General features: G+C 35.4%; 1 protein-coding gene across 1 annotated transcript in view; it reads right to left on the bottom strand.

The window, feature by feature from the left end:
• LOC149806350 (nitric oxide synthase 1-like) overlaps window positions 1-25,821 on the bottom strand; it is a 38,413-nt gene extending 12,592 nt beyond the window's left edge. Inside the window, exons 1-15 of the mRNA XM_089951871.1 lie at window positions 25,572-25,821; window positions 23,322-24,330; window positions 22,637-22,779; window positions 20,613-20,775; window positions 19,796-19,887; window positions 17,176-17,317; window positions 15,143-15,282; window positions 13,422-13,596; window positions 12,820-12,921; window positions 11,835-12,029; window positions 10,085-10,182; window positions 9,354-9,498; window positions 7,487-7,591; window positions 5,580-5,629; window positions 948-1,091 (exon numbers count right to left, since the gene is read on the bottom strand). Coding sequence (XP_089807997.1) covers window positions 948-1,091; window positions 5,580-5,629; window positions 7,487-7,591; window positions 9,354-9,498; window positions 10,085-10,182; window positions 11,835-12,029; window positions 12,820-12,921; window positions 13,422-13,596; window positions 15,143-15,282; window positions 17,176-17,317; window positions 19,796-19,887; window positions 20,613-20,775; window positions 22,637-22,779; window positions 23,322-24,185 — 2,558 coding nt within the window. The 5' untranslated portion in view covers window positions 24,186-24,330; window positions 25,572-25,821. The remainder of the gene's footprint in view (window positions 1-947; window positions 1,092-5,579; window positions 5,630-7,486; window positions 7,592-9,353; window positions 9,499-10,084; window positions 10,183-11,834; window positions 12,030-12,819; window positions 12,922-13,421; window positions 13,597-15,142; window positions 15,283-17,175; window positions 17,318-19,795; window positions 19,888-20,612; window positions 20,776-22,636; window positions 22,780-23,321; window positions 24,331-25,571) is intronic.
• Window positions 25,822-27,352: the final 1,531 nt, after the last annotated feature.

The raw sequence follows: 27,352 nt of genomic DNA, 5'->3' as shown, positions 1-27,352 counted from the left end.
GATGTATGGCAAAAATGAGTTTTAGCACGCTGTACAAATATATGTTCTTTATTAGTATTAAGTATAGGAAAGCTATGAACACCGTACAAAGCTGATGTTGCCTACTCAGCAGATACTTTCAGCAACAATGGCAATGAAACTTAGGCAAAAGGCTCATTAAAGTCTAACATCCAGTAAGGAGATTTGTGCATTAACAAAATTGGGTGTGTCTAAGGGACGGTGACTCTGAGAGTGACGATGCAGAATACTTGAATTTAAAGTCACCAAGGGTCTATTGTGCATAAACAAAGCCAGACGGACGGATGGACACGGCTATGACGGAAGGATGGGCAGGTTCAATTCAGTTTCATAGCTTAGCCTGAGAGATTATGGAAATATATTCAGTTAGCTCTTTACATGTGAAGCACAAATAAAAATTATAAAACGTTCTCTCTTTATATATCGGAGAGTAATTCAGATTCATTAATCTTGGCAGAAGAAAATATGGCTACTTCCAGGGAGCAAAGTTCACTCTCAGTACACAAACAAAAGAGAACTGTTGGTACGCCTGTTTGATGGGTATATATATATATATATATATATATATATATATATATATATATATATATATATATATATATATATATACGGCTAGCAAAACATCGATATGAAAATATGTTAAATACTTATGGTATCCTTATTTATTGAAACCAATAAATTAACTCATTGCTTTAATTGATGGAAACAGTATTTCAAAACTTTCGACAATATAAATAAATTATGCTGAGCTCAAGTTGTAGTTCTGTTAGAAATATATAATAAATGTTTATGTCACTGTATTCACCACTTTTTCTTCGTATCAAAACCATGGCGGTAGGGATAGCATGTCATGTTTGTGCAAGAATGAAATTTTGACATCCGTTTCTGCCATCATTACCCTTTTTGGTATAAAACGCAACGTTAGGTACCTGGTATTTCTCAGAGGCCCTGACTCAACTTGCAAGTTATCATCTCTTTTCTTCCCCTCACCGCTGCTGAGGCCCAATGAAGGGTTTTCGTCTTTTAAGGAAGAGATAGTCAAACGATTGTAAGGCGTTCGTTTGCCGTTGTCACTGTAATCACAAAACACATTTCGAAGTCAGAGTGAATATTTGGATATTGATATGAGACAAGTACAAACATAAACATTGGCCATAAATAAATTAGCATTTTAAAAAAGTGATTGCTTGAACTTCGTTACTTGTCAGGATCATGCCTTATTTCCAGGTAACTAGAAGACATGTATAAAAATGTAATTCTTTGTCATTCATAGGTTTTTCACATTTACGTATCCCATAGATAACTACAAACTTATGAAATTCTCAAAGACCTCTAAAGTAAATATGATAGATGGAATCTCGAGTATCATGGACAACAAAGAGTTGCTGCAATGACATTGTGTAATACATAGAAAATGGACTAATCAGGAAAACTCAAAGAAATATGTCCAAAAAATAATTATAACCTTGAACAATACTACATCTCTTAAGTGAAATTGTTTTCCGTTCTTAAATGTCCCGTTAAGGAATCCTGTAAAACTAAATATGTCATGTGATCCAATTAAACAAGCGGATGCAATACATGGTAAAGTACAGGATCACTTGTCTAAAGTACAGTATCGGCTTTTATCCGTAGGTAGTAGGCAAAGTAAAAAGCAGAACAGTACAAACGAAACGTACTTTTGTTGCAGTTCCTATGTAATGTGTACTCGGTATATGCATAACTGTAAAGCATATTTATGTTTAGGTTTTAAGCGAGTTATATTTCGTAAAATTCTATTCCGAGCACGTGGTTGATAAAGTACAATATAAATAATTATGTTAATCCACACAAGAGTAATTTACTAATGGTTCATGATGGTACGTATACTATTTTGAAATGGTGACCCATAATAAAACCTTTCTTATGAGGCGGTTAAACAGTAAGTGCAAAAACTTTATATGGATCTGTCAATGGAGATATCAATCAGCCTGACATGGATCTTTGCTAAGCAAACGGCTGTACAAATGGTATTTTTCCTTCACTCATAGGGTAACTGCCTGCGTAGGGTCTATTAACCGTAAAGAATTTTATCCATATCATCTACTTTGTCGTTAATGTTTCTAAAGTGTTGCATTACAATTTGTTTTTAAGACGAGGGTTCCAACTTTTGATGAAGCTTAAAAAATATCTTGTTATTATAAATCTGTACGCTTTTTTTAAACAAAATATTTAACGAAACTTAAACCAATGCTCTTAGTCCATGTAAGCAATTGTGATGTTCAACAACACTGTTTCTTGCGCAGTTTGGGATTTGAACCTCTCAATAGTAATAAAAACTAGCCATAGTTCTGGACGATACACAGGTATGGCATGCTTTGCATATTATTATATACGTATACAATAAAAATGTACTGAAGTTTGTTTTCCTAGAGTGTAGGATAACCTAAATTCGTTTCAAATATGGAAATTCTTTTGAATTATCAATTTTTGTCGACTATGACTTGACAGTCGATGAGAGAGAAAGAGAGGGAGAGAGAGAGAAAGAGAGAGAGAAATATAAATAAGGTTGATCTAATCGACAAGCATTAACAAGAGAGCGAGATGACACTTTCATTTATCATTTACGCTCTTCTTGGAAAGGCTTACACGAATGGTTCCTCTTTAGATACGGTATTTAGGTAAATATTAAATGATAAATGGGTTTTAAAATAAGTTATACTACTTATAATCGTATACATGCTCTACTGTTGTTTTCTCCTTGCTCGTCTTTTGTGGCAAATATGTTATTTAAGATAAACTAAATTATCAGTAAGCAAGATGTCATGAAATTCCCTAGCTCTAAACGTAAAACTTTAAACAGGACTATTCGGACTAACCATTTGGTCATTAATGCTGGTCAAAGTCCATAATGCGTGCCAGGACGATATGTCAAATGCTTCTGAAGATCTATGGCCGTTAGGACACTATTTTCTTGATGGGCATAACACTTAAAATGCTTATTAAATATAGTCCATTTTCTACGGCACACATTATCTCGTCTTCACTCAGGCGCATAGATGGTGTCAAGAAGACACCTAAGCTGAGGAGATACGATCTGTAAATTTAATTTTCAAGCATAAGGGTGTCCATGTTCCAAAAATGTTTTTACGATTCACAACTCAAAAAGACGAATATTAAATATGTAGGGCAGAACTCCTAACCGTGATACATATACACACCATGTTCCGTCAACATGTATAACTTGCAAAATAAACTAACATATTTTTCTTAGGCAGATGTAACCAACAAGTACTTGGTGCTCATTTTAGTAATTGAGCTTTCGTTGTATCCAGCAGCCTGAGCAAACATTAATTATGGTACAGTAAATAAAATTCATTCAGACTGAAGTGATTTCGACAATTAAAGTTAGTGTTCCAACAAATGTATTTTTTTGGCAAATGTAATATTTACGTTATTAGAACTAAACTTAACATCATATACCACGTATACATATTGCATAGACCCATACATGCTTTCACAGTGTATGCAATACATAGAATAAAATAGCATATTTGTCCATAGCTACGCACAAAACACTTAACTAAAAAGGCTAGTTATAAGCAAAATATAGATCAAGATGTGTCTTTCTTGTAAGAGTGTGGTACTAACAATCATACATATTATCATCAGTTTCTTTATCATAAAATAAACATCACTGCAAAATTTAACTGAAGCTAGCAAAGAATAAAATGAGGGGCTTAATGACCTACTTTTGAAATGAAGGAGTCTTTATTATAATGTTTTCCTTCACGAAATAGCGTAAGGATTCTAGATAACGTAGCGTTTGCAGAGCAGGAAAATACCCATGTAATCATAACTTAAACGCAAAGAAAATTATCTAAAATGTTAAACATCGGCCGCATAAACCTTTTATTTTGCACGCGTGTGATACTAATATATATTGTACAATCACATAATGTCATAATTGTAGTACGAATTCAAAGTACATTTATCTAAAGTCAGTGATGCGTGCAATATGGGTCAAAATGGCATAATCTTTAGAGAGATATAGATAACAATCAAGATTTATCCCCTTTCATTGTATTATAGTTCCTGGCATAACTGTGTCTGCCGGATATAGGCAAGCTGTAGCTATAAGATGGACGCATAAACTGAACTTAAACAAGTGCAATATATAATGTGGGTCGTAGTGACCTTTTGTGTGAAGATATGGCACGGATAGATACGCAGACACTGATTGAATCTGGCTGATAAAGGACGAAAAATGCTTTAAATATAAGCTTTACACACATAATTTATATAAGGTCAAAGGGGATGAACTATAGTTGATAGAAATCTGCTATTGTAATTTTTCTGACGTACTTTTTAAACTGCATCCCTTTCGGTAATTTTCTTGAGTTCAGATATCACTTGTATGATTAAATGGTTCAAACATTCTATGTGTTTATGAGCTAAAGGTACAAACTTAAATTAAACAGGAAAATGTAAAATATAGGTTAAAATGAACTCCCTTTTTCGCTAGTGCGAGTTACTAATGGAGATGCTTATAGTAATATAATTCAATGATTCCAGATTGAAAAGAGATTAAGAAATAAACTTATAACTCAAAATTTACTCAACTTTAGCGCAGTTTGAAGTGTAGATGACACTGATCTACTTTTGAGATTAAGGTGTACTGTTTCTCCAGATGAATCATTTCACCATGTCTCCTGATTCCAAGCGTCACATGTATGTATGCATGATGCAAAAGAACTGAGCTAAACGCAAGCATCTAACCGCGAAAGGTCAAATATTAGACACATATATAAATAATTAGCCCCCGCATTCCTCATCACACTGCTATGAAACCCACTCCAAATGTCATGGTATGTACTTCTTCAAGAACCGGCGACGCAGTTTGTGGTTTTACAATAGTTTCTCATTTTACACGGCTGAGCTAACACGGATATAACTTTTAAATTGCGGATCAGTCACAATTTGCTCATTTGCCAGACACACTGTCGAGTCATGATACAACAACATAACAAGATTCATGAAGAAAGCACATAATGTCATGGAGATATGAATTGCCAATACAGCTTCCAGTCGTAAATACAAATGTAACAAAGCAGAATCACATATATGAACACAAATGTAAGAAAACGCATTCTAGGTTTCCAACAAATAACTAAATTAGTTCAGCAGATATGACTCTGAAAAGCGTGTCGGACGAACGGATGCAATTAGTAATAAAAATTTACAACTACTAACCTGATAGAGTCGCTTTTTAAATGTGACGCACAAAGATCTCATGATACATATGTGCACCAAACTACAGCAATGGATCTCAAAGGCATATTAACCTAAGAAAAGATTTTTGGACAGAAGGGTAAAAATTACAAGAAAATGGTGACAAATCTTACAATGCCTCGTTGGCAAACTCCATTGTTTTTTTACTGGATATCTCAAAGGGATCGAGATACATGTAACGAAGCAAACTTATAGACGGATAAACTGACTCCAGTATAGGTCTTGTTATATATAAAAAATAACAAAACAACTTAGCTTGTGTTAGGTATACAGGAACAAATTATACGTACTCATTATGGCCATCGGGATGTTTCATTTCAAATAAAGTCTTTGCGAATACCTATATAAAGAAAATATCATATCTTTTTTAAAACAAAAAGGTTTAGAACTTGTTTTGCAGCAATTCACGTTGACCTACAGTTACGAATAATTCTGAAGATCGTACGATAATTGTAGAACATAGTATACTTACATATAATTATATTGTATACTTAGTAAATGAGTAGTAAATATGATAAATTGTTGAAACCTTTGTATTAATGCTATTTAAAACAATGTAGCAATACGTAATACCTTTGTATTATTATTATATACTCATTTTATTCTCCGTTAACTTTACATTGTCAGAATCGTTCAATATTTTATGATATTGCACACCTTCATATTGCATTCACGTGCATAAAGCAAATACTTTCTATTGTAAACAAACAACTGACGCATAGGCAATCACTTTTGATTTGTAAACAAATCATGTACACTCGCGTAGTAGGCGATTTACGTTTTGGTTGATTAAATTAGTTTCTAAATGAAGTAAAGCAGATGTTTCGTGGACTGCCACATTCCAGCTGCTTTTGCACATTCCGCGTTAACTTTTTTGATACAATGTTTCGCATTTAGGTTAGCTATACAGTTGACGCCAGAAAAGGTCCTTACAAATACCATACAAGTGACAAGGGATAAACTGTCTTCTTTAGCAGGTAATAAGAATGGCAAAAAAATAAACTTACAGTTTTACATCTTCAATTTCCTCAAAATGTACTTTCTTAGTTCTGCAAATCCAAATTACATGAGCCATGTCATAGGCTCTCAATCTTTATTACACATTTCGAAATTGTACTGTAATTTCGAATATAAGTGCAATTATATCCTACTTACTGCACTCAAAATGAAATAAGCATTAAATCCCATAGCGTCTTTTTGACAATTGCAATTGAAAGACGTCATATTTTCTCCACATTATGATTTCAAACATTCAGTGACAGAAACAGAAACACATTTGCAGCTGTCAACATGATCCTCCCTCGATTCTTCAATACGATGTATTTCATGTGGAATTGTCACATATAAATATAGTCCATAATCACAAAATTTCGTAGAATCAAAATAAATACCAAAATCTATTCATTCCAGATCAAATGGAAAAGTTGTTGCAATGCACATTCATTCACAATATGACTCTAAATTTCAATTTTAACTAGACACGCCATTTTCGTTCGAAAGTTATGTCGAGCGCGCGACTAAGTTCAAATTTATCTGGACTGAGTTATGTGCGCAGTAATAATGTTGTTGTTGTGTAATGATGAATCTGCGCTTGTGTATACATTTTGGAATACGCCTTAATTCAATTACTTGTTTGTTGTAGTGTATTTTGTTATTATAATAATTAAGCATTAAGTAGAATAAGAAAATGAGCATACAATAAAATGGATACTGTATTTGTATGGGAACATATGAACTCGTTTTGTCGGATGGATATACTTCGCTCCCAAGGTCGTGCAGTATTTACATAAGAAAAACTCGTACATATTATCCCTTACAAATGCAGTAACCTATAAATACTATTTAAAACAATGTAGGAATAAGTAAGCTTTCTGTTAGTTAGATATATACATAATTTCTTAAGTAAATCCTTTGCTTATTCTGAAATTTACATGAAAGTAAGTGCACTTGTAAGTTACTACCAGACTAAGCTTGTATCTAATGAAGAGAAGCAATAATAATAATTACTGAAAATGATTATGACGTGCATATGTGCAACGCTAAAGTGTAAATTCTACGATGACAGATGTTTCATTTGATTCATGGCACCGAGCTTCGAAACTTTGAAAGAACTTTACTTTGAACGATTCAGTATTTTGTCGTGAGGACCGAATAGTATGCTCTCAGAAAAGATTAGTGTGTATCTATCTATACATGCCTCTCCATTTTCAGGTGGATCCCCATTTCCAAAGGTGCTCGTCACGATCAGTAAAAGCTTTTCATGATCAAGATCACTGGAGTCATATTCATCCATTGATAGCACCTGCAGACATATCCATATTACACTTAGCAAAATGTTGCTATAAAGGAATGGTTTTGAAATCTTCAGATATTTGTCTAAAGCAAGTCAAGCAGTGTACATTTAAGCACTGGAACTCTCCAAAGAATGATTCATCTATGGGTTATATGGAACAATCTTTTTTCCTGCTTAAAACGTTTGATAATGAGAGAAACCGTGAAAGGTACTGAAAGAGAGAACCAGACTAGCATATGGTTGTAACCTGGTGACATACAAGAGTGAAGGATGCGTTTAATTCACTACTTCCTGGTGATATTTTTCTTATGTATTACTTGAAAGCAAACACATGACAAGATCGACTAATACTTAAGTAGATCGCTAAGGTCTTCATCAAGGAAGGTTATGTCAGTTAAATATTTCGTAACAATGCCAGAGACTCTCTGATGTAGGTTAATATTCATTCAATTTTGTTTTGGATACAAACAGGTTGACTTAAATGTCAACGTTGATTTGTTCTTTCTCGGGATTGGGAGGTTTAGTTTAAATGATATAAGAAGAAAACCTGGATTAATGGTACTCCCTGAAGGTCTTTGGAAGACTAACCGCGGGGTTTATCGCAAGTATTTAATACGGATGCATTCATATTGCATTGTTAGACAATTACACAAATCGGCAATGGTATAGACTGCAATATTATTATTTCAGCTTGTTTGTATAACAAGAAACGATGAAGAAAAACGGATGACAAGTTTATTTCATAGAAAACGAATTATTTAATTTGAGGAGTAAAAATAAAAAACAAGACATCTAACGAAAATCAAACTGTCGGACATGTGTCAAATTACCCTATTCGTTGCACTAATCTGAACAGTTCAAATTATCCGAAGGGCACCCAACCGCAATTTTATTTGCTGATGAAATACCATTTGTAAAAGAGAAAATGATTCATTATTAAATTATTCTGAACAAATATTCCAGAAAAACTCATTTGCGTTATATGGTTAATATTGATTTGTGAGTCGGGAAATGCTCAAACCCCAACAAAAACTGGACAGAATTATCAATTTTTATTTGATTTTGTCTCAAATTAGATCTTCAGTACAGTTTCTCTGGGATATGTTGAAACGTTTGAAACAATAAATGCAACATGTACTAACCAATTAATTTTTGTCGTTTAATGTTTGGCTTTACCATCCATCTGTTTGTAGGCACGAATGCCATTAAAGCACTGACATATTCATTACCACAGATTAGCTCAAAGTGGATTAAGCAATCCTTGCAGAATCCCTTTGAGAAACCACCTGATATTGATTTTTAAACCTCGATAGTAAAACTATTCCTAAGTGGATAAGCGGCCTGTAGGTGTTTGACATGTTGTATGTTATAATCTTTAAGCGAAATAGAAAAACTAAAATTAGTTCTTCGTGTTCCCTGTTTTGACCTGGTAGATGGATTGCATCCTTAGCAACTGTAAAGTACTAACAGAGAATCTTAGAAGAGCACTCCTGTTTTAGGAATTAATCAAATGAGTCCTCTTCTATCATATGTCACGACCTGTTTTCAGCGAGCAACCTATCTGTATTTATTCAAGAGTAATTACTTTCATATGTGATGGAAGCGAGTTTGGGAATTCATTTTTCATGCTAAATACACAGATTTTCCATTACTCAGTGACCGGGTTATGTGTCATTGACACTTGTTGTTATACCAATATAGCTGTGACATGAAATTACATGCGACACTTGTGATAATGAAACTAATTGTGATTTTAGAAAGGTGTACAGACCTTTGCATCAAATGCGTGCTTGAAGATCTGGCAGAGGGTCTTCGCAAATCCTTCAGACTTTCCGGTTTCTGTGGCGTAGATAATGGTACATTTCACTCTTCTCGCGAGTACTCTTCCCATAAGCTTGGCGGAAAATTTCACCGCCCTTTGAATAAAAACATAAGCATTGGAACAACATGCTTATGAAATCCAAGCTATTTTCATGTTAATATGGCTTAACTAAAACAACACTTTACACACACACTGCTTAGGTGTGTGTGTGTGTCATTTGAATTTTTAACGTGGCCTTAACAATTGTGCAGTCATATCGCTACGATGTGTACAGCTTGGCAGTTTATAGTGATGTCTAGCACTGGGTCATCTTGCCACAGGCACGTAGCAGGGTGTCCCACCCAGTCACATTATCCTGGCACCAGGCCCATCAGTTCTGCTATCAGCCTCGTAATACCAAACACCTAGCGAGACAGCTGTTACTATCATTTTAATAAGTATTTGGTAAGACTCGGCCGGGCCTAGAACCAGTGACTTCACGCAACCGAGACGGACGCTCTAACCAATATTCCACCAAAACATGCTGCTGCTTAAAAAAAACCCATAAATAATTATTAAATGACCAATGGTCAACACCATGATGTCTTACGTTTTAATTGGTGAATTGCAAAAGACTGTATCCTAACTGTTCATAAGATATTACGTTAATGCTTTCTGTAAGTATTTCCTTCCTTGCTTACTGGGCTAATTGTCGGAATCCAATCTTACGTCTAGGCTTGCATACATTATTTGTTTCACCATCGTCCTTCTCCCATACGTGTGTCTTCCACGGGACCTCCTGTAAGCAAAGTATACGTGTTATTATGGAATTGGAATTGGTCTCAATATTTTAATGTGCGTCGAGGTTTTTGCAGAGGGAGGTATACTTTAACTCATTTAACAAAGTATAAATGAATTACACGTCTAAATATTAATCATGAGTAATTTTAATGAAATATGTGGATGGATTTCAGTATACGTCTCTTGTTCTTAGTAGTATGATTTGGTGCTATTTTGTTTAGAGAAATGTGGTAACTCTAATTGGCAATGCTGCACGTAAACTAATCATTGACATTCAGATACTTAGGCAATAGATATCAAATTGCCAGTGTGAAATCAAGCCTCATGTTTCATTGTGAAAATCGCTTCCATTGTGGAATCATCTTTCTTAGCGGGCTCTTTTTATCTACGTGCTAAATGAAATCATGATTTGTTTTCAGTCATTTCTAATAGGCATTATATGACATTATCGAACAGCATGTCGCTGCTTCACGTGGTTCAGCTTGGTTCATAATCTCTCGTTAAGTGAAAATATCGTTTATAATTGCTTGAAAGGTATATTGTTTTCGAACACGTACAAACCCCTCCATTTAATTCATAGTAATATGGCAATTTGCATGGGTATGGGCAAGGACACGAGAGGGGGATATAGACGAGCAATGACAGTGTTTCACATTATCTGTGACAATCAGAAGGTTTCCGGCGAAAGATTGACATTTTATTTCTATAACTTGGTAAATTATGTTCAGAAAACTTTCTATGGAGACCGGAATGGATGTTAAATCTGCTGAGTGGTCATTTTAAAGGCAGGCAAAAGCGAGCCTCTTTTTCTCATGATGTAAAGTATTAATCTGAACCAACATTCTGTACACAACATTTTATATGAGCCGACAAGGCCATGTTATTGAACGCTAGACAAGTCCTATCACTATATGTTTCTGTATATGTGTGTCTCTCTGTATCGGATTAACAGGAGTTGAGTTGCATTGAGTTGTTTTTACGACTGAACTCAATTTGCCTAAGGAGTGTCTCCAAAAGGATAAAAAATCAACACCACGTCAAGAAGACTGTGCTTACATTTATGTCTGAATTCAATAGACCTTTTTGTATTTAGAGTTAACAACAAAAGTTACACGTAGGCAACGACGGTTTGCAAACAAATAAGAAAAATGCTATGTGTAGTAGCGAGAATCAGACTTTGAAATCACATACAATCTGAGCTTGCGTGGGTGCTTTAGATTTAAGTTAAGTCAATCAAAATCAATGTTAAGAAATACACTTGTTACAATTTGGCTGAACACAAAAACTGAAGCTCACGTTTTTTATGATGTCATGGTAAGGCGAACATAAGCTTTTGAACCAATTATTCACTAATTACGAAATGAATGAACACAGGTTGAATAATATTCGCAGCTCGTGACATGTGTTTGTTTAGAATGAATTTCGTAAATTTTACGTCTGATGAATGCGTATTTACGATTAAACTGTTTTCATAAACGCAAACATTAAATATTAACGTTGGTGGTAATTGGTGCCGTTGTAGGTGTTATGTCACTACATGATATACAATGTTTATTATTTGACATTGTGACACCTTAAATGATAATGTAATTTGATGATATATACATTTAACCTATTTCGTATTGCCCTCTGTCTTTTTTGTTAGTGTACCTGATATTCAAATGATGGTTTGAGCTTGTAAAGTAGCATCTCCTGGCGGAAAACAGGAAGTAAGCTGCCACTCATTGGAGGAACTATCCACACCCAGTCTGCCGGACACCCACCACGCAGGCGCTGTTCATTCTCTACGTGTTTCATAAAAGACTCGGCGGCAGCGTGGTGGTCCATAATCGTCACGCCCATTGCCTGCGAAATATACAACATTTCGTCTTGCAAGATTGTTGGATAGATGATACTTTTGAAGTAAGGATCGACCTTACGACAATTCATTACACTTAAGAAACGAATCAAGATTAACTGCGAGGTGTCATTATATTGAAATCTCAAGAAGCACGTGTGGCCTTTTCAAAATGGACAAAATTAAACTGCCTTCGAGTCACTACATTTGCTAGTAACTACTTCTGTTTACATTGCTAATGTGTTGAAGCTGATAGTCGCATGATCACTACCTTTGATGCGGATATGGCGGCATGAGATGTGATATTTTAGAACTGACGATGGGCCCGCTGTGCTTGAGATAACTATGGCAATAAACAAATACAGTTATAACATGCTAGCTTTTCGAGTGGAATCTATCGGCGAACAATTAGAATATATTTTTTTTATTTACGGCACTCCATGATATAGAATTGCAATTGCAGAATGACGATACGAGATATGGTAAATATTCACCAAACGATATTTCTGTGAAATTAAAGACTTTCTCAAAGTGGACGTTTAATATTATGTTCGTACATTTTGTTTTTTAATGAATTGCTTTGCTAAAATTAAAGTATGCATCAGATTAATTATTGCGGTGAATAAAAGTCAATTGGATATTGGAAAACAAAAGAATAAAGGAAATATCATTGATGCCCTCATGTTTTGATATATCCACAAAAATGTTATGCAGCCGAAAGACTCAAATATGTGGAACAAATCTGCCTCTGTGCGCTCTGCACTGATGTATCTAAGAGAAGAAGAAAAGTATATCCACCTGGAAACTATATAGCACAGCCACATTGATTTCCACCAAGGCTTGGTCCTTCCACAAGCTGGAGTTATTTCTGGTATCCAACTCCATCTTCTCAGCAACTGTCTGGAACGAAATGCGCTAGCTAGCTCAATGGCAGGTGTTTTTTGATTGTAATATGTAGTGAATAAAAAGCTCAAATAAAGTTTGGTTCATAAACATATAGCTTTAGATAAACGATTGCACCTTCATACACACAACTGAAGCATGCTTGGATCAATCCGCTAATAAACGAACAAGCACATCTGGGTTACAACAATTTGACTTCATTGCATTGGAAATATTTTAGCACGGCAAATTTATTTTGAATATACCGAGAGGTAATGCATTTAGTTAGTGGTGTTTGTCACCTATGGGTATACCAACATGCATAGCAGTTTTGAGACTGCCACATGTAGGACTCAGATTTATATTCCTACGTATGGTATCAAGGATGTAATTAAATAAAATCGCCTATACACACATTAGAGTGCAGAGAGTTCTCCTTTGAAATATCACGAAACCATGATTTGCTAAACCATTTTCCATACTCAATACACGTACATCGGCTCAAACGGTCTACTCACCTCTAGGATGTTATAGCGATGCGGATCACACAGGTCCCGGGCACCTATTTCTGTACCCATGTACCAGCCGTTAAAGGGACAGGCTGTGAACTCCAGACCACCGCAGTCAAACATCATATTTGAAACAGCTGGCAACGAGTACCATTTCAGACCGAGATCGGCAAACCAGGGAAATCTATGGCGGAATATTTTTTTAACATTATTTCCTATTATTTAGATACAGGTTAAGAACCTACTTGATAGAGTTTGCAGCACATAAAGAGGAACACAAAAAAATCAGTATAAATTAATCATGCATTGCATAGTCCTGGCATATTCTCTATATTAGCGTTAGCACAGTAAGAGAAATCTTCTAAAAGAATTGCTGAGACTCGTACCCTTTTGTTGCTGCTATATTCTAGAACTATTCTCTCTCTCTGGTACCATATATTGTCAACTTTCAGCAAATTAGATCAATGAAGAAGACCAGCAATAACTTATTTAATATGGTTAGACATGTTGTATGGCACTTTGCGCGTGCTATTTTGGTACGTGAAGCGTATTCGCACATTTGAACTGCACGTGGTGAGTGCACACAAAAATTCCTTTCTAAAGGTAAGTCTAGCTTCCTTTCTCACATACAAAACTCTACTGGTAAATTTGCCGGATATAGCAGAGAACGCTGGATAAAGAAGACCAGCTTTCAATGGTTGTCTCTCGATATGTGTGTACGAAGATATACGAATGAATGAAGAAGAAGACAGGAAAAATTGAAAGCTAACATGACGACGATGAAAACCTCTTTTTACATACTTTTTATTAAAAAATACGATTCGACGGAGAATCTTTTATAGTATGTTTTCAGTATAAAATATACAAGATCTTTCAAATGGTTAAACACAATTTCGTTCTTCTAGACGTTCGACAAATAGAAATGAATATAAAAAGAAAGGAAGGAAAAGAACTATGCTGAAATATAAATAACTTAAAGCAGCATCGACTATTGTAGCCATATAATGGTCGGCCGCATTATGTTTTCTCTTGAAACGTAAGACCACAACGCCGTTCTGTGACTCACATGACACTTTGCAAAAGTGCCCTTTTTGTTTAAGCTATCTCAAAACTTGAATAGTGCGCGAAAAACAATGTTCGCTTGACAGTTGCTTGTAGACTGTTTAAAATACACAAAATGGCTAAACCCACAATAACGATACAGTTAGCTGGTATAACGATCCACTTGCCTGATAAATAAGTAAGTTTGCTTTAGATTAAAAAATTCCTGCGTCCAAATGTACACCGGATGAGTCAGAACTTGAAAATTTTGCGTCGACTATCCTAAACATAATAAAACACGATCGTTTCCAGTATTTCTATCACGTAAAGCCGATTGTCAGATAAAGGATTGCATAATAAAGCAGACAAAGCTGCATTCGATAAATAATTTATATATGCAGCAATATTTCATGTAAAAGGAATAACCGTCATACACGGTTTTCTGTTTTGGAAATCACTCAGGAATAAATGGCATGCTACCAGTCTCGCCATTGGGATGAAACTGATATTCTTTTCAAAACGTCAAAATGTAATGTTGACAATATTGTTAAATGTTTACTCTTGGTAACACTGTTTAAAAGGAGCAATGAAGTTCAGACGCATTTCAGTGGAGATCACGGCATTCCGTGATTAATTGTGGCCCAATATATCATATGTCAAAAACCAAACATAGTACAACAGCGACTTACTTGGGATGCTTTAGGGTGACCTCCAAAACTAAATCTGGTGGAATTTCAAACAGCTCCGGATCATGTTCATTGGCCTGTAGAACCAGTGGGAGAATGTCAAACCTTCCGTTCTTTCCTTTCCAGCCCAATTTTTGACAGAGCTGTGGAAAACAAAAATGACATAGTGAAATACCTTGTTAGATCTTTGTATCTATTTAAAAATATTGATATCAAATCGAAAACTCATAAACTCCATACTTTTTATGTAAAAATGAATCACATTACTAATTGCCTTTAAGATAAATTCCCATAAGCTCGTGGATAACATCGAGGCACACAAAATAGAAAAAAATAATAAAAGGAAATTATTTTCTTTGATAACAAAATAAAGGATATTAAAATGACTTATAAAAACTGGACATATTTGTGTCAAATCGTTGTTCATAAAATCTGCTCCGAAGGTATTATAATTGTCCATTTTACTAGGCAAAAATTAACGGCTTTGAGTAACCTTTGAGTGAAAACCATCATTACTACAATTACAAGAATAATTCATGCATCACTAATTTGAATGATTAGTCGCTATATGCATAAATAGAACTCTTATTATAGTTGCTCAGTCATGGCCACAATACAACGGTACCTGTTGAAAGTAACCCGTCACAATGTATGACGTATAATCATTAATGTGTAAAGTCTACTACCCTTTTATAACAAAAGAAGAATATTCATTCCTAATTTACAGTGCATTGGTCAGAAAGGACCTACTATTAGGTTAGACTGTATGTATTATGGGAAAAAACTATGCAGACATAGGCTAAAGACAAATATATACCAATGAAAAATAAAACATAAAATGCACGTCACAGTGATTTTCATTGTTTGTAAGTGTACCGTACTAGCAAAGAGGCATCCAATAAAGTTACATAATTCTAACATGTAAATCGCAGAAAAAGAACGAAGTTTAAAGGCAAATATTTAAAGATACAAGAAATAAAGGTCACATTTTCTTGAATTATGAGTGTAGGACCGACTAAAATGCAACCTCCTCCCACCAAGTTTCATGTTTCAAGGAGGGATAATATGCTTACGGTATGAAAATGTCGCTTGGTCTCGAGATAAGCGTAAAAGCTTATATAAAGACAGTGAAAAGTGAGAGATATGTCACAGCGAGTTTGCTTTGTTCTAAGGGGTGGCATTAATAATGATGCATATCATCGTCAATTTCCTGGTTCTAGCATAGACAATGATTGAAAATTCAGCTTAAAAAGCATAATTAATTTCAAGTCAGTCAGGCATAATACTGTATAAGGTTGTAGTATAAACGATACTCAAAAAATAAATTTTAGGAAAAACCCAAAGTCAATGAAACTTTAATCAAAGTTAGGAAAACGTGAGAAAGAGGACACATTGTCCAACCTTTGTAATGAGGATGAATAACTCATTCAGATTATTTGTCTCGCCAGGTGTCACGGAATTAAATTCTTTTATTTATTGAATACATGTGCTCGGGTTTCGTTTTTTGTGTACAACGATGCCCGAGAGTGATTTATGTAAATTGTGTCGTATTTCGAATTAGTGAGTTCGGTTCATCCCATGCCACACGTGCGAAGTGCTCTCGATGGGATGAACCGAATGCCTACAATGCACAGACCATGTCTGTGTATAAATACCTCACCGTACGTAAATTTCTTTACAATACGGATAAGTCTTGTCAGCCGGCAGACTGCTTCAAGGACTTGCACATCTTCAGCTGTAGAGCTGTCTAGTGTCGAATCTCCGGAGGGTCTAATGTCCCGTGTCCTGATTGTTGTCTTATGAGCAAGTTGCGCTTTATGAAAAGGCAGTTTTTGAAGCAATAATGGCTATATCATGCGTATAGAATGGGAGCTAAGTGTCTGGGTGGGAATGGAATCCGAGACCATTGGATTACCAGTCCGACGTTATACCAACTGGGATACCGCAGCATTATCTTCCTGAGCGTATTAAACTATTTCCAATCCAATATGCTCAAAACAACAAAAACAGATTGACATAATAGAAAAATGTTTTACCTCGGTAAAATTAGCATTGATTGGGTCTCCGAGAACACTTCCGTCCTGTTGTTTGTAGCCGGCATAAGATATCAGCTGTGAGTTCCATACACGAAAGTCGCTTCGTCCGCCTGTCCGCGGTGGAAAGATTGTTATGGCGGATCTGCCAAGAGACAATGTTTTACAGTCATACACTGCCAGTAAGACGAATTCCATTTTACCGAAATTATTTAATGACACTGGTTCTCATTTATCTTTTTTCGTTACGCAATTAAACAGTATATTATCCAACCTTGCTAAGGATGCGATGCAATTATATACGATTAGTACTTTATCTCTCTAAACACTAAACAGAGAAATAATTGAAGAGACAGTATAAGCCAAATATTATCTGGTACAGACAGGTCTGAAACTTACAGTATGCAGTCTCAGGCTGTGTAGCACATATAATACACTTCCTTTGACCCAAAAAACCTGAAGAAAATATGCCACAAGAATGAAAATCATTTCTCAAAACAATCTGAATGACCAGATATGTTAAAATTTTGTTCTTATTACTCTTTTATAGATAATTAGGTAAATTAATGACTAGGATAGCGATATAGCAAAATTTGAAATCACTAATGGTACATCTACATTCGGAACCAATTGCTAGAATGGTTCTTGAGTTTTTGTTGTTTTTCTTAATGTTGTTGGTGTTGAAAATAATTAACGCAATGCTAGTTAATTGAGCGGGTTTACTCATGTAAACGTGTAAATGCCAGCTGCGAGAAGCTCGTGTGAATATTTTAAAAGTATATGTAACAATTTCTATAGAAACCTTTCTGAGTTTTCAAATGGTTTATGTACCACTTGGTAAGGTTTATGACGCAGGACACCATGTTTAAATAATTCAAATTACAACTGCAAAATATAAGTAGTAATGACATAATTTGGTAGTTTTTCTTATAGCTTGCAGACGACAAGCATAATCAAATGGAGGAAAAGTGTGAGAAGACACGTCCATCCCAAAAGCAATTTAGCCTGAATCTGGGATGCATTCCTTAGGGCAAACGAGAACCAATCAGATCACAGCTCTTCATTTACCTCGCTTTAGAATCCATCAAAATAATATATGAAGATAAAGAAGTGAGTGAGGTCTACTTAGAGGATAATGGTGGTGTGTAGCACAGACATGGTTAGCAATGAGGTCTACTTAGATCATAATGGTGCTGTGTAGCACAGAGAATGGTTAACAGTGAGGTCTGCTTAGATGATAATGGTGCTCTGTTGCTTAGATATGCCTAAGATTGAGGTCTACTTAGAGGATAATGATGCAGTGTAGCACAGATATGGCTAACAGTGAGGTCTACTTAGAGGATAATGGTGATGTGTAGCACAGAGATGGTCAACATTGAGGTCTACTTAGAGGATAATGGTGATGTGCAGCACAGAGATGGCTAACAGTGAGGTCTACTTAGAGGATAATGGTGCTGTGTAGTACAGATATGGCTAACAGTGAGGTATACTTATAGGATAATGGTGCTGTGTAGCACGAGATGGCTAACAGTGGCCAAACACCATGCACACACAAAGAAATATACATGTTTACTGTATGCAGAGAAACTGTGAACAGAGGAGTCACGTTCTGTATCGTAGACGTGGCTATTATTGTCATAGTTCATGCCATATTTCAGTAGCTCACTGTCTTGATTGCATTTGGAACAGGCAAGGTCTTCATGTATTTACCCGTCGATGCCAAGCGACACTGAATTGTTGTTTTATATGCCTTTGCGCGGTGTGACCTCTAACCAGATATTTGGTATTTTTTATACGTATTAACTGGGAAATACAGAAGGTTTATGATGAAGGTACTACGGCTATTATAATACTTAATTCGACACCCACAGAGCAATCAGTAGAAGATAACACACGATGACATTACCAGTTTGCTATACTTAGGTATGATGGCCCAAGTACTTGCATGACTGCTGATAAGGCACAAAGAAAGGAAAGAAAAACCATTAGACACTATGCTCCCAACGTCTTGTTTTATTAAGGTACACCAAACAAGTAGGTCACCAGACTGGTCATTTCCGGTTGAAGCACTAATGAAAACTATCCGAGATTGCCATACATGGATAATCTTTTACATATACAGATCCTGGACCACCATCATAGGCATGCCATAAGATTATTAAACGTGGTTGCAAGCCAACAAAAGGATTCAAAGTAAATTACAGGAATACATAAACTAATTTAGGCTGGTGAAAGAATGTTACTATTCTAGTCAAGAGAATGTAAGAAAATATTCCATGTGTGAAATTATGTTTATAGCTGGAATCGCTATGATAAATTATATTTCTGTATATATGGGTGAAACAAGAACCCTATAATATCAAGCATATGCTCCATACATATAACAAAATATTATCACATCACCTAATAATGATTTGCGACTTTACAAACTTAACAAAGGACCTTAGCGATGTTAACAATGATTCTGCCGTGGTCAGTGTCAGAAACGTAATGCACCTATCTCGCCATAACCAGACGAGACATTTAAATACTTAGAGGGACATACGGTTGAATCTTTGTAGTGTGAGATGGAGTCAAACTTCCATGTAAAGCATATTTAATCCTTACAAAATATCAAGGGTACCTAATATTTCCGTTGTTCGTTCCGTACTTGATGTGGTTACATATAGCTTCAAACATGCCTCTCGCTGTGGTGATATTACGAGCGTCAAAGACCTGAAAAAGTCAAAGACATGTTTCGTAGACAGCATTTTATGCACATTGTTACCTGCCTAAAAAAGACACTCATGGGTTCACAGTGAAACATGTCTATATGGGATAATGCCAAAATCCCAACACGTATTGCCCAGTATGGGCAGGTGCAGTTCATATAGATGTGAAATTTGTAAGTAACTGGCGTTATTTATAAGCACTGTTCCATAATTAAGCTGAATCATTTAAAGTATCTAAACAAAATCATTTGTGCTTGTTTGTTTATTGCTTATTTTGAGTTTTAAACCTATACAGAGCAATATAGTTGCAATATGGCACCATTTTGGGATAGCCATCTGGTATTATACTATGTAGAGCTTTATTACGGGTTCACGGGTGATCGCGTACTCGGATAGTAGATATATGAATAGTAGGTACAGTTCTCAGCTTTATTCGAGCACTCAAAAAAGTTCGTTTTTGAAGGACATTTTATCATCGAAGCGAACACTGTTGTTTGAAAACGTTATTTGATGGAAGCTATGACAAACAGCATAATTTGCCTGACATTCTCTACGCTGTTGGTCATGCAAGAGGAAAGTGATCAGGTCTTATCGAAAGAAAATAGTAAGTGGAGAAACTGTTTTTTTTTCAGGCTGTTTGCTGTCTGACTCTCCGTCTCTCAGTCGGTGTACATGTGTTTGCGTATATTTGTATGTTTGTGTGTGTAAATGGATGAAATCTCTACTTACCTGAAGCTTGGACCATTGAATCCGACCGATACACCTGGGTGCATTTCTCCATGCAGTTTTCGCTCCAAATATCAGTTCATTTATTGTGAGCTCGTACGTGCCTGAGTTTTCAATGGCTGTGATGACATCCATCCAGCGCTTCTGATGAGCAGTTTTATTTTGTCTGCGAATGAAAAATTTAAATTTACACCTGTTCTTCAAAGATCTTCCATCTAAGAAACAATGGCTGTAATAAAAACAAGATTTTTCAGCGAAACCTTAGGTCGATAAATTAATATATTGTTCATCATAACATTTTCTATTGCATCACCTGATATTTATTCAAATAAATAAAGTTCTCAACATCTTATGCTTAAACTGCATATCGAGCCCACGAGCAAAGCATTGCTGTCAAAAGTATAACTTTGACCCAATGTTTAAAGATTAAACGAGTATTTTACAGAATGATTTTTAAAATTTTTTTTCTCAGACTTATCAAAAATATAAATAACGTCTTCAAGGGGTTTAGGATATATAAACAATTAAACGACAAACAATCCCCACCAACAACTTGAACCAAGACCTTAACAAATTTTCGGCAACCTATTGCTCCAAGAATGGTGAAGCACATAAACGATTCGTAGAATGAGTTGTCTTTGGTACATATTGTCTCAATGTGCGCATACAGAAAATTCATCAAGGGTTGTAGGAAACATAAGCAAATGAAAATACCTTAATCAAAATACTTAATGCAAATTGTTTATCATTGTGTGGTTAACACAAGGATCAAAGAGGAATTATGATTTGTCTTAGCCTTCCATTAATTCGCTTAGACAGTAAAATCAAATTGTTAAAAAAATTAATACAAATTTTCTATGACTGAACTGATCGGACACGAAAGGCCAAACAAACCTGTCCCAGAAATAATTGTTTTAACTTCATACTAATTCGCCCTATGCATGATTAAAACATAATAAATATAAGCAATTGAATCAATTTAACTAAACTTTTAACCCAACATTTATCTTAATTTGACCTTGAACCCAAGGTAAAAGAAGTAGCGAGCGAGTTTATCAAATAGTCATTGCTCCGTCTCGCTTCTAACATCAGCTAGACAATACGAGACAGAATTTTTTTGTTTTTAGTTCTTTGGATTCACCGCAAAAAAGTAGAGGAAGCAATTAATAAATTAAGTAGCCTGTTGTATATATTTATATACAGTATGCAGTTCATTGCTTGGCTTTTATAAAGTCTAAGCTTAATTGTTGTTTATTGTTGATTTCGAGATAAAATTATGTAAATGTGTTTAGTTGAGTTATTTTCAAAAGGCGCAACTGGATTCCTACTGAAACGCTCGCTGGCTGGATGCCAGCCAAGCCCAGCATAGGGAATGCTACCTCGATGTGTCCTTGGGAAAGACATTTAGATTACATTTTCTCAACATAATACTAATATAGTCAACAATGTGTGAAATGTGCCGCTTAACCAACCAACCAATCAACCAGTCAACCAACCAACTTTTATTTTCAAAGTCTCTTAGTTATGCTTTGACCGTCCACCTGCTCTAAATGCAGGGCCAGAATTGTTCCACTGTAAAGTGACTAATGCTTTCCATTTTATACACGTACGCAAAAATTAAGTTTATTTCATTAGAATAAAAAACATTAACTCAGGGGAGCAATTTTACCGACTAACTATAAACAATAAAATAACACACACCTACCTGCCTACATCCAAAAATATATATACACATGCATGCATACATACAAATGTATTCAGATATGCATACAAACATGCTTAATGTGTTGCTAGTTATTTACAAATCCTGTTTCTATGATATAAATATAATAAGAAATCAGTTTCTAATAAATGTCTTTATCAGAGTTGACATAAGATATTAGAAATATGCATTTACGGTCTTTTTACGACTTTTGGTGTAGATGTATACAGAAAATTATTTTCCTAATAGGAGAGTAACAATCTACAAGGAAACATATTATAGCAACAGTCCGATTCAGAGCCTGGACCATTGGATTTCATCTTACCTTTTCATGCTGGTATAATATTGATCTATGAAATCTTTGGCTTGATCGATGAGCTCGCTTTTGGATCGGGACCTCCCTGGGGGTAGGTTTGAAGGTGTTAACATCAAGGACCCTACACACCGTTCTGGGGTGCATCCTGTACTCTGAAAGTCATATGCAAGATGTATGTAAATATAAATATAGCTGTTTGCTGGCACATCAGCACGATCCAGCAGATATGCAGTGTCGAGTAGTTTAAGTATTCCAAAGAGGCATACTGAACAAAGATAAATGAATGGGAAACAAGGATAAAATCCCCCCCCCCAAGTATTTTTTTAAGTAATAGTTTTTATTTTGTTATTTTTATATAAACAGTACTCATTTAAACAATGGAAGAAGCTTTTAGATGGAACATAACAATGTTACCCATCTATGAGGAAGATGGCAGACGCGATTCATCATCTCGTACAAGTTGACCCATCATGCTTCATCGAACCAGCAAAGGGATTAGTTGTTGAGAAGAATACAAAAGAAGAATCGAAGCTTACAGTGTACCCATGTTGACCCCACAGCCCCAGACAGCTTCGATAAAGTAAAAATACAATTACCTGGTTCGATTGTAAGGGGTTAGTGACGCATTTATGTTAGAAATGAGAGAGAGAGAGAGAGAGAGAGAGAGAGAGAGAGAGAGAGAGAGAGCGCGCACCGGTAATGCCTTCATATGCAAGGTGTCTCTATACACCGGTATTTCATCGCCTACATTTATAAGCTTCACCGCTTTTCGGGGTGGGATATTAACGTAGTTGCATGACGCATTTGCATAATGTCCATCCCCAAACTCTAACACCTTGCTTTTGTCTTCGTCATTTTTTTCATGTTTGCATCCATTTGTAAGAATTGTTTTCTCCTCTTCTTCATATCCATGCTTGTCAGTCGGCTCCATAAAATCTTTCATAATACATGCACCATGACCGTTACGGTCCCCAGTAACATCTAGTGAACCTGATGTTGTGATACATTCGCACAATATATTTCTTTTCGCCTCGATCTGACCATGCACTTTGCACTTCTGAGTCTCGATCCTGGAACTATTGCCACTGCCATCGTTAGCGTGGACCTCAACGATATTATTTTGATTTGCTTCTGATATCTTATTTGATAGACAAAATGTTTTCTTAATTTTTGACATGAACGTTTCAGGCTGGTTGATTGGCTCTGTAATTCGCACAGTTTTTGGAAGGCCATCTTCACCAAAGCGTGTTTCCAGATGAGTTGTGTAACCGTCTTGACATCGAAGCAGCAAAACGACCCGGGAGTTGACTGGGATTGATTTGAGAATGCTGACTGCCTCTTGATATGGCTTGTCCAGAAGGCTGATGTCATCCACTTTGATCAGCATATCACCAGCCTGCACCAAACCACACTCCGCCGCGCAGCCACCACTAACTAAATCAGAAACTATTACGAACGGACTGCTTGTACTGCTTCGCACCAGAAAACCCAGTCCATATTGCGGCTGTTTAATCACTTTTACCTGAATAATGTTTGGTGATAAGGCATTGTTTTCCATTTTGTTGCTGATAGAATGAACGATGGAATAAAATGTTTTAAAATTTGTTTAAAGTGCACTTTAATTTAAACTTCATTCAGTCTGCTACTTTTTCTTTTCTTCACAGATTTTCCCACTGACTTACTTGCCAGTCTTATGGTATTACCTGAAATAAACAATGATCTCAAATTGTCAAAGTTTTTCACAAAATCAAGAAGTACCATACGATAACCTCTTGGAGTAGATACTGACCTGAATTAAATTGTAAATAGTACAGATCTAAGTTCTGGAGAAATTAGCAAGACAATTCAATATCTTACAACAACTCAACCACTATTCATGCATTATTAATAAATTAATGATCAACATATGTTTAAATCCGTCACATTGCAGTTATTGCCTCCTCCTCAAGTATTTCTAAAGTAATCCGAAATTTGACAAAATGGCAAATTACAGCACATGACGCTGACATCAGTTTCTTTATGATTTTAACGAGTTACATAATACTGTATAAAAAAAGAAAAATCTCTACTTCCCATTTGGGTATATTGTATGGCAACATAATACACAAAGCAATTGACAAGAAAACACATGACTGCTTAAATAGTATGGTAACGCTCACAGAATGCAATAATAATTTCAAACTGAACATTTGGTCACAGTACCAGTGTTAGTGAAATCACTTCCTGATTATCTTGATTATTCGTATGGCCTTTGTTCATGCATTTTAATGATAAAATTTAGATGCGCACTCTATGACGTATCATATAATGTGTATATCTGTATGTTGGATATATTGGTTTTTATCATTTAAGATGTTACTGTTTTAATTTCATTTAACTGTAACTGATCTGTATAGTTTAATTGTAAATAATTAACACAGTTGCATTATAAAGTAGATGCTAATATAAAGTTCGTACTCCACACATTATGCTTGTTAGACCAATGACTGAGACAATAGTATTTACTCTCCATAGCTACTTAATAGATAATTTTCATAATATCTAGTCAGAGAATCCTTGGTCTTGCCTAGCTTTCAAAGAGGGTGTCGAGAACGAAGCTACAAGCGTGAATCCACTGCCTGACGGCAAGTCGACGATAAAACGTGGTTCAAATATCGACTCTTTTTCTTGAATGTTTTTATATCTGAGATGATTTTCTATTTATTTCATTGGTCAATTTTCTATTTTTCCTTTTACTTATCTTTTTTAAAAATATACAAAATTGGATTGTCGACAAGCTTCATCGAAATTTACCAAGAGCCCTTACCCCCAGTCAACGTCATTGCATCGTATATCATATTTGTTTATTTTTTATTTTTCAGAGTGACATTTTATTTAAATTTGGATGTGAACTTTGTGTATGCATCCTATATTTTACTTTGTGCATTAATGTGCATACAGTTACCTTATACGACAGTAAATCAAGGAGAAGAGTGCATCCACACCAGCGTCCATACAATATATTGTCGGTCACAAAGATGAGGAGCTATGTGTGCTTGCCATAGTTTTGAGGCAATCAATTCTCCTTTTAAAGATCTTTATTTCTGGATCCCTTTGTTAGTCGACACTGTCCTGTCTAGTGCTTGATTCGGTGGCATTGTAGAGTCGGCAAGACGAATTGGAAGAAAACTGCGCCCTACCACTGTCTCCGAAGCAGTGTCGTTTTGGGCGGAGCGGCTTCCTTTTTAAAGAGGTACAGGAACATGCGCAGTGACTGGTGTCCTTCATACAAATCTTCTGATTGCGTTTTCTGAAAAGATTGTTCCATGAACTGAACTAGGAAGATCCGGTTTGTATTGATGTATTCATGAGTGTCTCGTTTTCATGTAATCTATCATACCTGGAATCTTGCCGCTTGGTATTACCTCACCAATATTCTTTTGCATGTTACGAATGATATTGTATTTAAAACGAACCTGTACATAACGATTCTGAGACAACTTATTTTTATCGACTCTTAATTAGGTGTGAAGAAATGGTCTGTGATAGGGATATAATAAATGTATCAAACGAGCTTGATCCGCTATCGACATGAATAAATTGACTAAAATGAATAGGATACCATAGCTGTTGTCTCTCAAGGAGCAATAACGAATTTTTCTTAAATCATATGTTGAACAATAGGAATTATACATGCAGATATATTGAAACAGCTAAACTCTTTGTATATGAATGTGAAAAATATAAAACTCAAATACATCGTGTTTATTATAAGTATCGACTTACAATTAAGACAACAATATACGGCATTTCCATTTTGTCTGATGAAATTGATATTCATGTATCTTTGGCAGAGCAGACTTTCGTATAATTATCAAAACGTGCTTCAGAAAATATGCAAATCACAGCCACATCGACGTATTCCATCTTTTATCTTTTGTCACTATTACATTATCACTGCGAAATTACATATACTGTAATTGATCACACATAATCCCTGCCCATTGTGTCCACTACAGTATATAGTTCTTTAGCTTTTGCAGCTATTAGCAATCCTCGTTACAGAATGATATATTACTATGTTCTTCTTTTCACTTCAAGCTTCTAATTTCATTCAAATTGGGAGAGAGAGAGAGAGAGAGAGAGAGAGAGAGAGAGAGACTGTGGCGGTGGGAGGAGTTGGAAGACTTACAACATTTATCCACCCCTCTGCTTCGTTGTTGAGGGAGAATAGGGGGTAGAGCGGCCTTCGAACATTTTAAAAAAAGAATCTGTTTTAGCACCTTATTATATTATTTTTATAAAAAGAGAAAGAAAAAAAACCAAACAAAGCATGGGCATATGGTTGTAATGAGCCAATAGAAATACAAAAGAAACAGACTTTTGAATAAATTGTGACTTGTCCTGTTGTTTATATATATATATATATATATATATATATATATATATATATATATATATATATATATATATATATGTGTGTGTGTGTGTGTGTGTATGTGTGTGAAGTCAGTGGAAATTATTAATTTATATTCTTTGTAAGAAAGAGATTGTTTTAACTAACTTCCAACTTTTCTTACTAAAATCCAGGAGATTGCATTGTGTTGAATTATTCTTTTTTTCTGAATAAATAATGTTAATCACTGTCCAATCAGACATAAGAAGATTAAGTTTAGGCAGAGTTTGTGTGAAACTTTTGAGACCTGAATGGGACGAAAATAGTTACCATGTGTTTCATATCCTCTC

This window comes from Sinohyriopsis cumingii, chromosome 1, assembly GCF_028554795.1.
Source record: "Sinohyriopsis cumingii isolate HCF-2022 chromosome 1, ASM2855479v2, whole genome shotgun sequence".
NCBI classification, from domain to species: domain Eukaryota; kingdom Metazoa; phylum Mollusca; class Bivalvia; order Unionida; family Unionidae; genus Sinohyriopsis; species Sinohyriopsis cumingii.
This window is presented reverse-complemented; position numbering and strand designations above follow the sequence as displayed.